Below are 15,331 nucleotides of genomic sequence, written 5' to 3' on the forward strand. Positions count from 1 at the left end.
ATCAACAAGTAAGTCACTCAGATCAACAAGTTGTCTATAGCAAGAAATATTGGTTAGCAAGTAGGCCAGAACCTAGTTAGCATGTTAGTCAATCAAATGTTAACAATTTGGCTAGAAAAAGTATGGAGTAACTAATTTGGCCTTCCTCTTATCAAAAGCAAGAGCAAGAAACCTAGTTTTGGTTATAGCAAGAGCAAGAGACTTGTGCTGAAGTTAAGGCCGGCAAGAAAAAGAAAGAACAAAAAAGAAAAGAGAAAGAAACAAAGCAAGAGCAATCAAGAATGATGTAGTTTCAAAATAAATGAAAAATATAAGAATTTAATCTTGAAAGTTAAAGTGCTGATTTAAAATACCTTAATTAGTTAAGAGTTAACTAACAGTACAATGTTAGGATTTATCTATTTAGTTTATTTATTTGTTGCAAGTTTATCTTATTAGTTTGAACGTTTAGAAAGTAGGAGTTTGAGTCATAGTATGTATTGAAAGTTATTTAATATAATATAAATAAAGTGTTTGGGGTACGTAATTAGTGCATGTGTTAATAAATACAATACAGTACAAAAGCTACTTCACAAAGGGGCAAAAGCGACCAAAATTTAGGACCAACTAGCATAGTCGTAATTTCAGAGATTGAATTTGTGGCCGAGACCAAATCGGTTGCAAAATTTGTGACTAAAATCAGTTCGTTAGCAAAAGCAGCGACCAAAACAAAATCGGTCGCAAACCTAGCAACCGAAACTTTTTGGCTGTTAATCAGTCGCAAATGTAGCGAACGAAATTGTTTCGTTTGTAAAAATTTTCGCTAGTTTTAAAAATTAGAAAAATTAACAAAATAAAAATTAATTTGGTCGACCGCGAATTTACCTACCGAGATTGTTTGGTCGCAAACTTAACGTCCAAAACAAAATCAGTCGCATAACATACTTTAAAATTATGTGCATTGGTGTTCGTTTGAATGGTCAACTAGTTGTAGTTTGAAAGTTAGTGTTCGGTTGGCTAGAATAGTAGATTGTTGCGTTTAACGCGAGGGTTGAAGTGATTAACGACCAATTCAGTTCGGGTGAACTCGGTTTGATGTACGGGCTGTTGAAAAATCATTTTTATAAATAATGGGGCTGAATTGGTTGTCGGTTAGTCAAACAGGTCGGTACAACGCGCATTTACGTTTATTGAATAGTTGGTGCGTTAGACTTGCGAGTTACCGACCCATTTGACTTGTGTGGCGTTGTGTGGACTTGTTGGCCGTGAATTTATCATATTGGGTCCACACGGGGATGAGTTGGATGTTAATTGCCCAAACAACTCTTAAACGCGCGTGTTGGTGTCACCTAGTGCTTCCGGAGGTAATTTGGGGATTCTTTATTCCCGGGAGTATCTAAGGGTCGTGTTTGTGAATGTAAGGCCCCAGGGGCTGTTATGATTGAGTTTGATGAGGTCGAGGCTTTAGGTAAATCAAACCATGTTAGAGCGTCTCGTAGGATAAACAAGTCATTTCGGTGTCGTTAGTAATAATTATATGTAAACCGACAGGCGTTTGAGTTTTGGGGATACTTAGGGGTTCTCTAGCTCGTGGTGAAATCGTGCCTTGTGCCAGGTGAGTTCATGATGCCCTTTTTTTACTCTTTTTAGGTTTTTGGGCTAGCATGCACACCTAAGTGATTTTGCTTGATGAACCTTTTAAATTATTTTGTATAGGGTAGGCCTTGGGATGATATTATTGTATGTTAGTATAAATGTTTATACATGTATTATTGTATGGCCAATAATTGGCGATGTTTATTAGTCGTTATCGACTAAGGATGTTTACGTATGCCTACTTTGTGTTTGCATACGTTGGATGAGATGTTACGTGTTTGGGTTGTACGTGTGCTCGACCCTGATGTTATTACTTGGATGATAATTATAGGGATATAATTATATGGATGTTTATATATATATATATATATATATATATAAGTATGACTACTTATTTTTGATGATGGACTAACTTTTGTATCCCTTTTTATTTTAAAACTCTTGGAATGATTATTAGTATAGATGTCAATTATTAAAACTTGAACTCACTCAGCTCAAGCTGACTTTGTGTGCATGTTAGTGTGAGTTTCAGGTTAGGAGGAGGATGCATTACCGTTTGGACGTGCACGAGGCTGCTTGGACGGTGAAGGGCATATTTAGTCGGAAATTTTATTAATGAACCTTGTTCTTTTAAATTTTTACTTATACATTGAAATTTGATTTCGGCATAATTCCCGGGTTTTGGGAACTTGTTTTAATAATTTTGATTTTCCGCTGATTTATACTCTGAACTGGTTTTGAAATGAAATGAATTGATTTGAGTTTAAGTAATTTGTAAGTTTCTTGTATGAATACCAACTGTGGGATTCCCGCGATTCGAGGTCTTACAAAAGCCTACTAACTTTGATGATTATATAACCTCCTTAACTAAAGTTGAAATGGATGATGAAAAGTTTACTGATCCTACATCTTCTAATTAAACCATTAATATCAACCAATCTTCTGAATGGAATAAAGCTATTATTAGCAATCTAAATTAAATTCTATAAGTCAGAATAACGTTTAGGATTTGGTTGAATCACCTAAGAGTGTTCATAACTAAACTAAATTCTAATACAAACGTTAAGACACTAAGAAGCATGATTGATTATTAAAGGCTATATTCAAGAGGGAATAAATCATCAAAGAATTTTCTTACCCTTATTACAAAATATTTCTTTGAGGATCATCATTGTTCAAGTAGCTTATAATATTTAAGAGTTACATTACATGAACATTTAAACAAATTTTCCTAACAACTGACTTGCATATTTACATGTTCATAAAGCAACTTGAAGTTTTAAACTGAAGGCCAAAGAACATTTAGTCTGTAAGTCAATATAATCCATGTATGGGTTAATGCAAACATCAAAATGTGATGAAACCTAAATTCTCATATCGAATACATTCATGATATGCTTAAGGATCCTATAACTAAAGGTCTATTACCCACAAGTCATATGAAAACGCTTATAATAAAGACGGGATTATTTATGACCATGTATAATAGTGTATCGTTATATGAATGACTAATTTTAATTGACTAATTATTAATTTTCCTCACCAGTTTTGATTTTGTATGTCTCTTAATATGTTCTGCATGCGTAATGATATATAGACAAATTAATATACAAATCAAATATTTGAAGGGCTTACTTATAAAATTTTGATCATAACTACTTAGGTTTTAAACAAGGGCTGCAGTATGATTAATGGGGGTCTTGAGCTGATGTTCAATTCAATGATTGTATTTCTCTGCTCCAGTTTGAGTTTAAAGCTAAAATGAGTGTTAAAATCTACAGACTAATCTAATGCTCATAATAAATAATTATTCGGCCAAGTGGGAGAATGTAAGAATAAATATATGGATATATATATATATATTTATGTGTGGCCATCATTATCATTTATATAATAATAGATCAAAATTGATTATACCTTGTTATTATCATTTATAAATAATAATATATATATTTATGTGTGGCCATCATTATCATTTATATAATAATAGATCAAAATTGATTATACCTTGTTATTATATTAGCTAGGTAATTGTTGATGGACTATATTGCCATTACTTGCTAATCAAGGGTTTCCCCCTTGGGTGTATATAAATACATAGAAGAGATATATTAACATCATATAAGAAAAACCTAACTCACACAATTAAGAAATTCGTGACCCCTATCTCTCCATAATTCGGTTTCTCAAGAACACTAATCTCCACCACTAATATACATCCTAAAGGGGAACTCGACCAAGCTGACTATCATGTCGTCTCGAGGATTCTCATCAGCCATGGCTACTCTCTCTATTATAACAGGTATGTTTTACTAACGGGTTTATCATAGCATTCATGTTTTCTATTACATACGTGAAGAACTGATCAACATTTTTGTCTTGTTCGTGTAAGATACATTTATAAAGCTTTCAATGATTTAAACCTTCGCCTGTCGTGACGCTAGGCGCGCATGTCTGTTTCATTTTTCTTGTTTAAAAACTCTGATTCTTAACCAATTCAAATGTTTTATGTTCATGTGAATGATTTATGTCGATATTAAACTATTTTCAATATGATCTTTATGTTTTAACTCAATTAATTGAGTTAAATATGTAATTTTTCAAAACTTTTCAAGACCTTTTAATCATTTTGTTAAAACCTTTTGAATCATCTCTGGTACAGTTAAATAGGACCTCATTCCTTTTCATTCAACTTTGCCACAATCTCCAAGTTACGAAAATTCGTTGTTATTCTCTCATTTTGGTGTTCTTTGTCTACTTTGACTTTCAAAAGTCAAACTTTCAAGTTTCATCCTTTATCCTCGTGTTAAATCCTCGGGTATGTTTGTGCTATTTTTTTTTTGCATGTTTTCATCATTTAGAACGTGATGCCTTGTTGAAATTAATTTGACAAAGGTGTTATTTCATCCAAAACAAACTCGGATTGCTTATGTGACTAGTCGGTCCAAGTTTGGAACTTTTATAATATTAAGTTATTAACATATAAAATTTGACTCTTTCATCTTTAAAGTTCTAAAATAATATTTTATACATAATGGAACCGAACCTGACATAAATCTAGTTTATGTCCGACCAAAAATGAACCACTAGCTTAACTTGTCCTTTATACTTTTTAGGCTCATTTCGGTTTTCTTGAAACAAGTCAAACTTCAAACTTATGGACATGACTAAACTTTATCACAACTAAATCTTTTGGTAAAAACTAAAACTAACTTGCTTAAAGATTTTACGACAAAATATTTAGTATCAATTATAAACTATATACTTTTTTTCATCTAATACCTTACAACTCCAAACTACAAACCGAGCCATCTATTTCTTTACTTATTACTTCATTCTTCGTGTACTTGTCGTTGAACATAGAATATTTTATATTTTTCTAGGATTACTTCCGGTTCACTCGTTTAAGTGTTTTATTAACCGTCGACTCGCTTAACTTATCATGTGAGTTTCCCTTTTTATGTTTTTATAATATTTTGGGGTGTAACACGTTACGATTTCTTTCTTATTTCATTCATGTTTATAAACCAATTCACGTATTTGTCATGCATGTTTCATTTATAAATAAATTGTTTATGAACCATGTGAATTTCTGCAACGGGTGTATTGTTTTTATGATGGAAGAGGCTCATACATATACACATACTCATAGTGGGAGGATCTGACGGGACGTACCCGCGCCACCTAATTCTTTAACTTATGTTGGAACGCACAGCAATTCTCATTCCCTTGGTATTTTGACTCCGGTTGAAAGAACATGATATATTTATTTATATATTTACTCTTTTACGATATGCTAAAGTGATACATTTGTTTTGATAAAAAAAATTACCGACACAACAAGTGAACGAATTTATTAATTGAGGTATAGTGTTGTTCAAATATTCGGTAAGTAAACACCATAAAAGTATGCATGCAGCTAGTAAAAAGCTAACATATCATTCATTGTGAGTTTCCCGCCAAAGCAAAGCATCAATGGGAGCGGAGAAGATACTATCGGAGTTGTTGACGGAGTATTATTCCGATCAGCTCCAATCGATCATTTTCTCCTCCGATCACCGTCTTCATTACCCCCTTTATGTCGAGTATCTATCTAACAAAAGTAGGGCTTGCTGGCTCAGTAATTAATTAATTGATTATTGTGTTCTTTGGTTTTATCAGTTTCGCTGAAGTGATGGAGCACGATTCTCTACTCGCTCATGAGATCCTGTTTGCACCAAAGGACTACTTGCCTCTATTCGACAATGCCGCCAAATTGGCTCAGGTTTATTACTATCTACTATTCTACTTCTTTCATTCTAAATACACCTGCCAAATAAGAACCCCCAAGTGTTTTAAGTTGGATAATTATTATAGTGTAATAGGAGGTCATTTTGGGCCACAAATAGGAGATATCTGTTATCGCGGTGGGATATCGGTAATTTTAATATAATGTAAAATTCATAAATATAGCAATTTAGCACTAATAATTCAGTATACTCTCCTACCATTAACAAATTAACCTTTTGCAACTTACAAAATGCTAACTACCGTAACAAGTAGGAATCGATTAAGACTTAAAGCACTAGCATTGAACACTAAAAATTGATAACTAAGACTTAAAGCACTGATATTGGGAATATCGCCAATATTACCTATACTTACCAAGGGACCGATAACCGATGTAGGCGGTATCGACTGCATAGTTCATAATAGGATTATTATGTTCCGGTCGAAAGGGGTTTGGGTCAGGTTGGGTTCAGGTCGTTTGCGTTACTGGTCCAACTGGGTCGATTTAAGAAAGATTGTTGTGGTTCGGGTCAGGACTTGTTCCAGTCAAAAGGGGTTTGGTATGGTTGGTTTAAAAAATGGCATAAAAATCATAACTTTAAAAAATTCAAATAATTTGACTAACATTCCTTCATTTGGGATTTAGGAAACGGTTTTTGAACGTCTTAAGACAAATTGGAAGCATGAAAGCCATGAGGAAGGTGTAAATCATCCACCTGCAAGTATTAAGGAATTTGTGCATGTTCGGATTGAAGTTCGTGGCCCGGTGCTTGATTATCCTGGTACATAGATTATTTATCCATTTTTGCACATAAAGAGGATACATGTAAGATGCTCGATCAGTTTAGCTGAATGTGACTTGCTTATAAGAACAAATTTTCTTTTGCAAAGGAGACTTTGTTTCTAGACGTTGAGAAATTATCATTATTTAATTGGATTATGTAGAATTTTGTCCAAGCATTGGACGCATACGTGTGAAGCATCGGGGCATTCTTCTGACTCTAAAGGGAACTGTAATTAGATCCGGAGCGGTTAAGATGATTGAAGGAGAGAGGGAGTATGAGTGTCGGAAATGCAAATACAGGTTGCAATTCTTTAGACTGTTTTTCCTTGTTTAGTTACTTATAAAACATTATCTTTATGTAAATGGATGACATTATCCCTATTTTGTATAGTCTGTTAGCAACTTTCTTGGTATTGTGTTACTAATGGGAGATGTTAATGTTTAGGTTTAAGGTTCAGCCTGAACTGGAAAGCAGGAATTCTATACCAAAGCCAATATTTTGTCCCTCTAAGGTTATTATCAACTCACTCTTTGTATAATGATGCATATTGTGTTGGTTTAATTCTTTTTAAGTTGTAATGAACTTGGTTTTAAAACGCGCGTAAGGCAGGGCCTCATGTAATTTAAGTCAAAATTAGGGTCTGTAGGAGGCTAATATGTAATAACAACAAAAGGGATTAAGAAATTAAGGCAGGCTGATATGTAAAACAAGTGGAGAGATGCAGCTTCTGGTTGTAATTAAAGCTTATTTGGTTGTACATCGAGAAACACTTCACGCTTTTTTAAACCTAAGTGGAGAGATGCAGCCTCGGTTTTTTGGACCTAAACGCGTGGGAGCGAGTCATGCCTTTTTAAACCAAGATAATGAAGGAAAAGACATACTTGTGTTGAGTTGGTATTATTATTATTATTTTTATAATATCTATGCTTTGTGCTTTCAATCTATGTTTCGAGTATACTTATTGTTCACTTAACAGAAAGACAAATACTGTGAAAGTACCGGTTTCCAGCTTCTAGAGGGCAACAAAGTGTGTCATGATTACCAGGAGATAAAGATCCAAGAAAGCACTCAGGTTTTAGGTGTTGGGGCAATCCCACGTTCAATTCCCGTTATTCTTCAGGATGATCTTGTTGATGTTGTTAAAGCCGGAGGTACTGCATCTCATCCTTAGTTTTTACAGAATGCTTGCTAATTATGCTCTTTAAATACCATTCTTTTAAACATTATTGCAGATGACGTACTTGTCACAGGAGTTTTGACAGCCAAATGGTCTCCGGATATTAAGGATGTTCGTTGTGACCTTGAACCTGTATTAGTGGCTAATTACATTAGGTATTATGTAGTTTCTTCTGTACTCTCAAATGATTAGCTAAGCAAGAGTTTTATGGGAAGATAAACATGTCTGTGATTATCATTTGCTTACATCTATTTATTTAACATAGATCTTGTTACTTTTAGACAAATAAATGAGATAAAGTTGGATATTGAAATCCCTGCTGAAGTTATTCAGCAATTCGAAAATTTTTGGTCTGAATTCAAAGACACGCCATTAAGTGGTAAGATCACATAGCTCATTTGCTTGATGCTAATAGTAATGGTCTATTAGATCATATCGGTTGTTAAAATCACATGTTATCTCTACAGGTAGAAATGCTATCCTTCGGGCTATTTGTCCACAAGTTTATGGTCTCTTTACTGTGAAGCTAGCAGGTACCTTTTGTTTCAACTTCTCGCAAAATTCAAAACTGATTTTGCTTTTTTCCCTCTTAACTAGCAACTAATTAATTGATGAGTTAATTAGTTACAAGTGCAATTATTGTTTATTGTAGTTGCCTTGACACTTATTGGAGGAGTGCAACATGTTGATGCTTCTGGGACAAAAGTTCGAGGCGAGTCCCATCTTCTTCTGGTTGGAGACCCAGGTAAAATGTTTATGCCAAAATTCCTAATCTAGATTTGAAGTTTTTTTAAAGCATTTTTAGAGGGATTCATTGACTTTTCAATTATTTAAGTTTTTTAGGTACAGGGAAGTCTCAGTTTTTGAAATTTGCTGCTAAGTTGAGCAAAAGATCTGTTATCACTACCGGGTTGGGAAGCACTAGTGCAGGATTGACCGTTACAGCAGTTAAAGATGGAGGTGAGACTTGCTTTTGTAGTAAATCATATACAACAAATAGCGTGCTTAAAAACGGTCAAAGATTAAGTTTGACTGGCGAGCCTTTTATTTTGAAGGTGAATGGATGCTAGAAGCTGGTGCCCTTGTCTTAGCTGATGGTGGACTCTGTTGCATTGATGAGTTTGATAGGTAATTAGTTGCATTAACAACTAAATTAATAATCTTAATTTATCCACTTACCTATTTATTTTAACATTTTATGTAACAGCATGCGGGAACATGATAGAGCCACTATACATGAGGCAATGGAGCAGCAGACTATAAGCGTTGCGAAGGTAATCTATGTATTAATATTTTATTCCGTCTTTATTCTTATAATTTATTTATTACATTTATATAATTTAGAGTTAAGTGCCATTTTAGTACATGTGTTTTGTTCAATTACGCAACTTTAGTACCGTTTTTGAAATTTTTGCAATTGGCTACTTCAGTTTTCTAAAAAATGTTATTTTAGTTAGTACTTTTTTAGAAAACTGAAGTAGCCAGTTGCAATAAATTCAAAAACGGTACTAAAGTTGCATAATTGAACAAAACACAGGTACTAAAATGGCACTTAACTACTCTATAATTTTACAGCCTATTTCATTTTCAGGCCGGTCTTGTAACTACTCTCAGTACAAGAACTATAGTCTTCGGTGCAACAAATCCTAAAGGCCAATATGATCCTGATCAATGTATTGTTTCCAATCTTAAAATTATTATGTTTTATTGTTTATGACAACTAATATAAAATTTTTTTGTTGTATTTTTCTAACAAAATTCAGCTCTATCTGTCAACACTACATTATCTGGACCTTTAATCAGTAGATTTGATATAGTCCTGGTTCTTTTGGACACAAAAAATCCAGACTGGGATAAAGTTGTCTCAGATCATATTCTTGATCAGGTACTAGCTAGCCTACTGTATGTTGCGTGTACTCTATTCATCATTTACATATGGGCTAAATCTTGATTGTGGTCTCTATGCACAGGCGGAACCAGAAAAGGACAAATTTCATGAAGACATTAGTAAAAAATGGCCTCTTTCCTTGCTCAGAAGGTACAATTTCACACACACACACACACGCACACGCACACGCACGTGTATGTATATGTGTGTGTAATGATGTAATTATGTTTGCAGGTATATCCACTTTGTAAAAGGGCATTTTAGGCCAACTTTAACCAAAGAGGCAGAAAATGTTATTTCTAGATATTATCAACTACAAAGACGATCTGCAACAGAAAATGCAGCAAGAACCACTGTTCGAATGCTCGAGAGTTTGATTCGACTTGCTCAAGGTACAACTTTTGCTTCATTTTCAAACGAGTCAATCAACTTTTTAAAAGAAATGAGTCAAATTGGTCAATCTGAAATAGGTTAAAACTTGCCCAAATTTATATTAAACGCTTACAGCCTGCTAAAATGTTTCATTCAGATATGTTTATGATAATTATGATCATATCTAACATATTCTCATACTGTAGCACATGCGAGATTGATGTTCAGAAATGAAGTGACTCGATTAGATGCCATAACAGCAATATTATGCATCGAGTCATCTATGACAACATCAGCCATTGTTGATAGTTCTGGGAATGCACTGCACTCCAATTTTTCCGATGACCCTGATCAAGAATGTATCCTTTTATTTTATGCATTTTCTTTTCTTACTAAAAGAATGAAAGAAATTTAAACTAGCAATATAATCAACTTGAGTTGTTAAGTCGGATGCTTAAATTGTGAATCCCTTGACTAAAGGTGCAGATGCCATGCAAGAAAAGCAGATTCTTGCAAAGCTCAATTCTTTTGACGAATTCGCAGATATAGTTAGCATGTGAATCTGGTCAGCATGGTCAAATTGGCATATGTATACCATAGTTGCAGTGTAATGTTGATAATGTTGACACAAACATGGTGTTTGGTTGATGAGTATGGAAATGAAGAAACGAGTGTTTAATATTTATAATAATACAATTTCGTCTAACTATGTGCATTCACTGTTGTAGACTGTGTTTGTAAGTTGGTACTTTGCTTTTCGTCAATTTGGTTTGCCATGTGTCTTTGGCCGCTGCTACGTGTTTGTTAGTTCTGGTTTTTTGAACGAGTCTCCTTTTCACGTATCATTTGTCTCCACCGCCTCTCACCAATTCTGGACACCGCCTCTCCGGCGGTGGCGAACGATGGTGATCTTTTCGGCGGTGGCGGATTTGTAAGCGTTGTTGCCGGGTTTCATTTAGGAACCCTAGGCGACAGAATTGTTCAGGCTCTGTGATGTTAATTGTAGCGATGAGGCTTTCTTGAGCTTCAAATGATATCCGTGAAGGCTTTGTGAAACCACGTCCGATGTTGTTCCTTATGTGGTTTTTGGCATATGAGGCTATGATGATAACAAGGTTTGAGACGGATCTGAGATGGCTTCAAAGAAGCAACCAGGTTGCGTCATTTACTCTGAGCCTGAAGCGGTGTCGTTCTTGCTTATAATAATTGCCTACACATGGTTGTCCTTTAACTTATTCCCAACAACAGTTTGCCTAGACATGGTTATGCTTCACTTATCACCACCAACACTTGGTTGATTTTTACCCTCTAAACATGAAGTTGTGCCTTGGCCTGTTAAGTTTTTCTCATTACATGTGAAGCCATGATGTTTTTTTGAGTTTAAAGTAATGAGTATCATGTTATGGTTGCTGATGATTAGTTATCTAATGAATTGTGTCTCTAACTGTTGTATCGTCAGTGGGTTTGTATCTGGCTTCTCTGGTGCAAAGTAGCCAGAAACGATACATCTAGACCGGTGGTTTAGGTGAGTAGTTTGTTGTAAACTATTGAACGTGTTTAATTGATTTGCATATTTGAAGAACAGGTTAGTGATTTCGTTAATGTAGTTGTTTTCGTCGTTTCCCCGATTTAGTGTTTTTGATTCAATTGCATAATTTAATATCTTTGACTGCTTTGTTTTTAAAAATTCTGGATTATTAGAATTGTTGTAAGATTGATTAAATGGAAAAGAGGGAAGGGTTAAAAATGTACGACTTTGCTCATAAGTCTGTTTCATTAGCGCTTTGCAAGGTTAAGTAATTGATGTTAGTTTGGTTAGGCAATAATAAATAATTCAAGAAAGAACTGGAAAATGGTGTCAACTGAAGTTGACATTGTTGAGGTGTTATTTGAAGTTCTTTCAACATTTTCTTGACTGTGTATGGTGTGGTGCATGTTACAATGGTGGATTTCATGTATTTTGTAGGTGATTTACATAGAGGGTTTGGATTTGTGACAATGAGCATAGCTGAGAAGCAATGAAGGCATGGAGGCATTTGATGGATATGTAAATCTTATTTTCATTGCAGGTCAGATTTGTCACTGCTGACTTATGAGAGCTGGTTGCCTATTACTAGCATTCCTCTGATCGTTCTTCACATTCAGGTAAAAGTCATCATAACTAACTCCCTTTGTGATGATCTTCACAAGTACACCATTTGCAGCATTAAGACAGAGAATGATTACAATTAAAAACCAATCACCGATTAAAAGTCTGGATGTTCCGATTGTTTTCGGTTTAATTGGTTTATAAGTGAATAGTAAGCACCCATATTGAACCAAGCGGGTTACTACTTACTAAGATGGACCTACAGCTACTACGCGCATTATGAAGCAAAACAAGAACTCAAGAAACAAATTAGGTCTACTTATGCAAAGTCAAATTATCGTGCGTTTGTTTGGCGCTGTTATGAAATTGGTACTACTTAATACAGGCTTACGTTGCATTCAGCAATTAACTTTGGATCGTTTGACCCTTTTTGTTTATAGTCATCTAAACACAGGCAGGTTCCACACACTAGTATATTATAAACCAAACCAAAACTTGCTAGAGTAGAAATTCAATTTATGCATATTTAGCCCATGTAAATACATATCTTACACTTTTAGTCCTGCAGCTTTTGTAACTTTGATCCCTCAATTTTTAAGTTATTTGTAAGCTATATAGTGACTGTAGCACCACGTCGATACCGTAATGAGCCGAACCGATACCAACCAACTGTTTTTTTATTTAGATAACATTTTTTTGTATTGAAACGACACATTATGATGCATTTATATATTTGTATTTAAACTCGACCCCGTTACCAAGTTCCTCGCGCAACGCGCGAAGGGAACAAACTAGTTAGATACATGAGCAACGTTCCTACGTATCGTACACAAAATAATTGTCACATTAGTAGTTTGCTAGGGTAATTAAGTTTTTCAAAGCTAAAATAAAAATACATATGCAAAACATAGCGTATCTATTGTTTTAAAATGATGATTACAAAAAAGTTAAACGAGGGTAAGAGCATTAATATTGGGCTCATTTTCATTCTCCTTCGCATTGAGTTCCTCATTCTCATTTACAACTTATGTAAATATAAACTAATTGTAGTCCCAACAGTTACGCAATAACTGTATCTTTTCTCAATTATAGAAATGAGGGTGTTATGAGAAATGTGATGAGAATGTTAGTTCTATATAGTTTTTCATTAATACCTGTATAATAAATTCTTGGAGGGTATGAGAACTAAGCATTATAAGTGTGAGTGTAGTGAGTCAGCATTTGTGAGCGACATGGGTGATTTTTTTGGAGGAACCCCCCCCGGGCGATAAGAGGGGCGACAACGAGGAGGTTGGGGGGGGGGGGGGGGGACGAGGCTTTTCGTCGTTCAAGTTTTAAAAATAAATATTTGTGACATTCGTTACAAAACCAGATACAACTCAGTGATTACGTATCAAACGATTAACCGGTTATTGCGTATCGAACAAACGAATAACCGAACGAGTCTGGTTATGACTCGGATATCCCCGGGGGGGGGGGGGGGGGGGGGGGAGGGGGCATTTATAAGTGATATACATATATTAGAAGCCAATATGTTGATATTATGGCCTTAGTACGATAGCAAACTAGTTAAACGAAACACGCTCGTTTAACTACCCGCTATAGTTTTAAACGCGAAAGATAACTACGAAACAAGCATTGCATCATCCGTTAAGCCGAAAAAGACTTACAAAACACTTATTTGGGATGTTTTAAGCGACCTGTGAAAATATTTTGGATTTTTACAAACAAATAGTATGTTTTTCTAAATTTACTAGAAAATGGCCAAAAACACTCGTTTTCACGCTGTTTGTTGTACCCGATACAATTTTCTTGCCAAAAACCGAACCCAGAATAAATTTGGAACCGGGATTTCACTTATGGCACGGAAAACAAGGTGGTATGGGCCAAATGTGGGGCCCAAGAGAACCTGTTAGGACCGGGGATCAGGTGCAACCTAAGGTATGTCGACAAGAGCACAGAGATCCAATACCCAAAGGCCTATCGAATACCTCGGTGGAATCAGGATATTCAACGGATGGGAACGAAGATGTGATATAATGACAACGAAACAATAAAATATAGTCTAAAAAAACAACTAGGTCGACAAGAGCACAGAGATCCAATACCCAAAGGCCTATCGAATACCTTGGTGGAATCAGGATATTCAACGGATGAGAACGAAGATGTGATATAATGACAACGAAACAATAAAATATAGTCTGAAAAAACAATATCAAAGATAAAGATTCACTGCATTTAATATAACATTTAATGGAACAGTAGAGGAATGTCTAGGGTTTCGTGACGGCGGCGGTGGCGGTACGAGGAAACAAAAGGAATATTCTTTGAAATGTTTTTTCTCTCATATTGCGTGCGTAGCCAGCGTCGTGTCCTAAATGGAAACCTAGAATACTATTTATAGACCCTAACATTCCTTCTAAATTCCCTAATCATTACATAATGAAAGACAAATACAAATACAAGTGTAATAGTCTTCGAGCATAATATGTATCTTGCTCGAGCAGACTCAGTATGCATGGTATGCTTGATGAGTGTCTACGAGCATACTTTACTTAAGAATATTTTTCAGAGAAAATATTCTCCTCTAGCAAGCCTCATTCTTCTTGACCAATCCTTGCTTTGCTCGAACTAGTCCATCGAGCAAGCTCATTCTTCTTGATGTCTTCAATCCTGTCTTGAGACTTATTGAACAATCTTCAGCATGCTCGGATGTAAATCTTGCTCGGGGGACTGAACCATGCTCGAAGTCCATGCTTGGAACATATGACATCTTCTTATTGCATCCATGCTTGTCACCAATGTGCTCGGACATCCTGTGCTCGGATCAGTTGGTTAAAACTTGAACGATCAAGTTGTTTGCTCGATTGGCAATCCATACCCGATAGAAGAACACTCTTGCTCGTTGAAGTGTAGCTTGCTCGAAGCCTTCAACACTTAGAAGAATTCACCAGAAATGGTTCTGAAGACCATGCTCGAGGTAATAAACCATGCTCGATAGTCCAAGCTTGCTCGTAGTCCATACTTAGCCGATTTCCAGAGGAGGTTGAGAAGATTCCAATATTCCTTAGCAAATATCCGACTCAACAATCTCCCCTAGATTGGAACAAGTTCAGATGCACCAAAACATACCTGCATAGAGTTACACATGTATCAGCCTTCTAATGATAATCAGT

The 15,331-nt window shown here is 35.3% G+C and overlaps 1 protein-coding gene across 1 annotated transcript; it reads left to right on the top strand.

Moving 5' to 3' along the window:
• Positions 1-5,550: 5,550 nt before the first annotated feature.
• On the top strand, positions 5,551-10,635 carry LOC143587442 (putative DNA helicase MCM9). The gene is made up of 19 exons (XM_077068737.1): positions 5,551-5,660; positions 5,737-5,839; positions 6,491-6,626; positions 6,790-6,928; positions 7,074-7,140; positions 7,606-7,780; positions 7,862-7,961; positions 8,088-8,185; positions 8,274-8,339; positions 8,459-8,551; positions 8,650-8,766; positions 8,862-8,934; positions 9,014-9,080; positions 9,398-9,479; positions 9,570-9,691; positions 9,777-9,844; positions 9,929-10,086; positions 10,273-10,425; positions 10,553-10,635. The coding sequence occupies exons 1-19, from the start codon at positions 5,551-5,553 to the stop codon at positions 10,624-10,626; spliced, it is 2,001 nt and encodes a 666-aa protein (XP_076924852.1). The 3' UTR covers positions 10,627-10,635.
• The last annotated feature ends 4,696 nt before the right edge of the window (positions 10,636-15,331 follow it).

Source organism: Bidens hawaiensis, unplaced genomic scaffold, assembly GCF_021521415.1.
Source record: "Bidens hawaiensis isolate Kalapana, Puna unplaced genomic scaffold, B.hawaiensis_p1.1 tig00035506_1, whole genome shotgun sequence".
NCBI lineage: Eukaryota > Viridiplantae > Streptophyta > Magnoliopsida > Asterales > Asteraceae > Bidens > Bidens hawaiensis.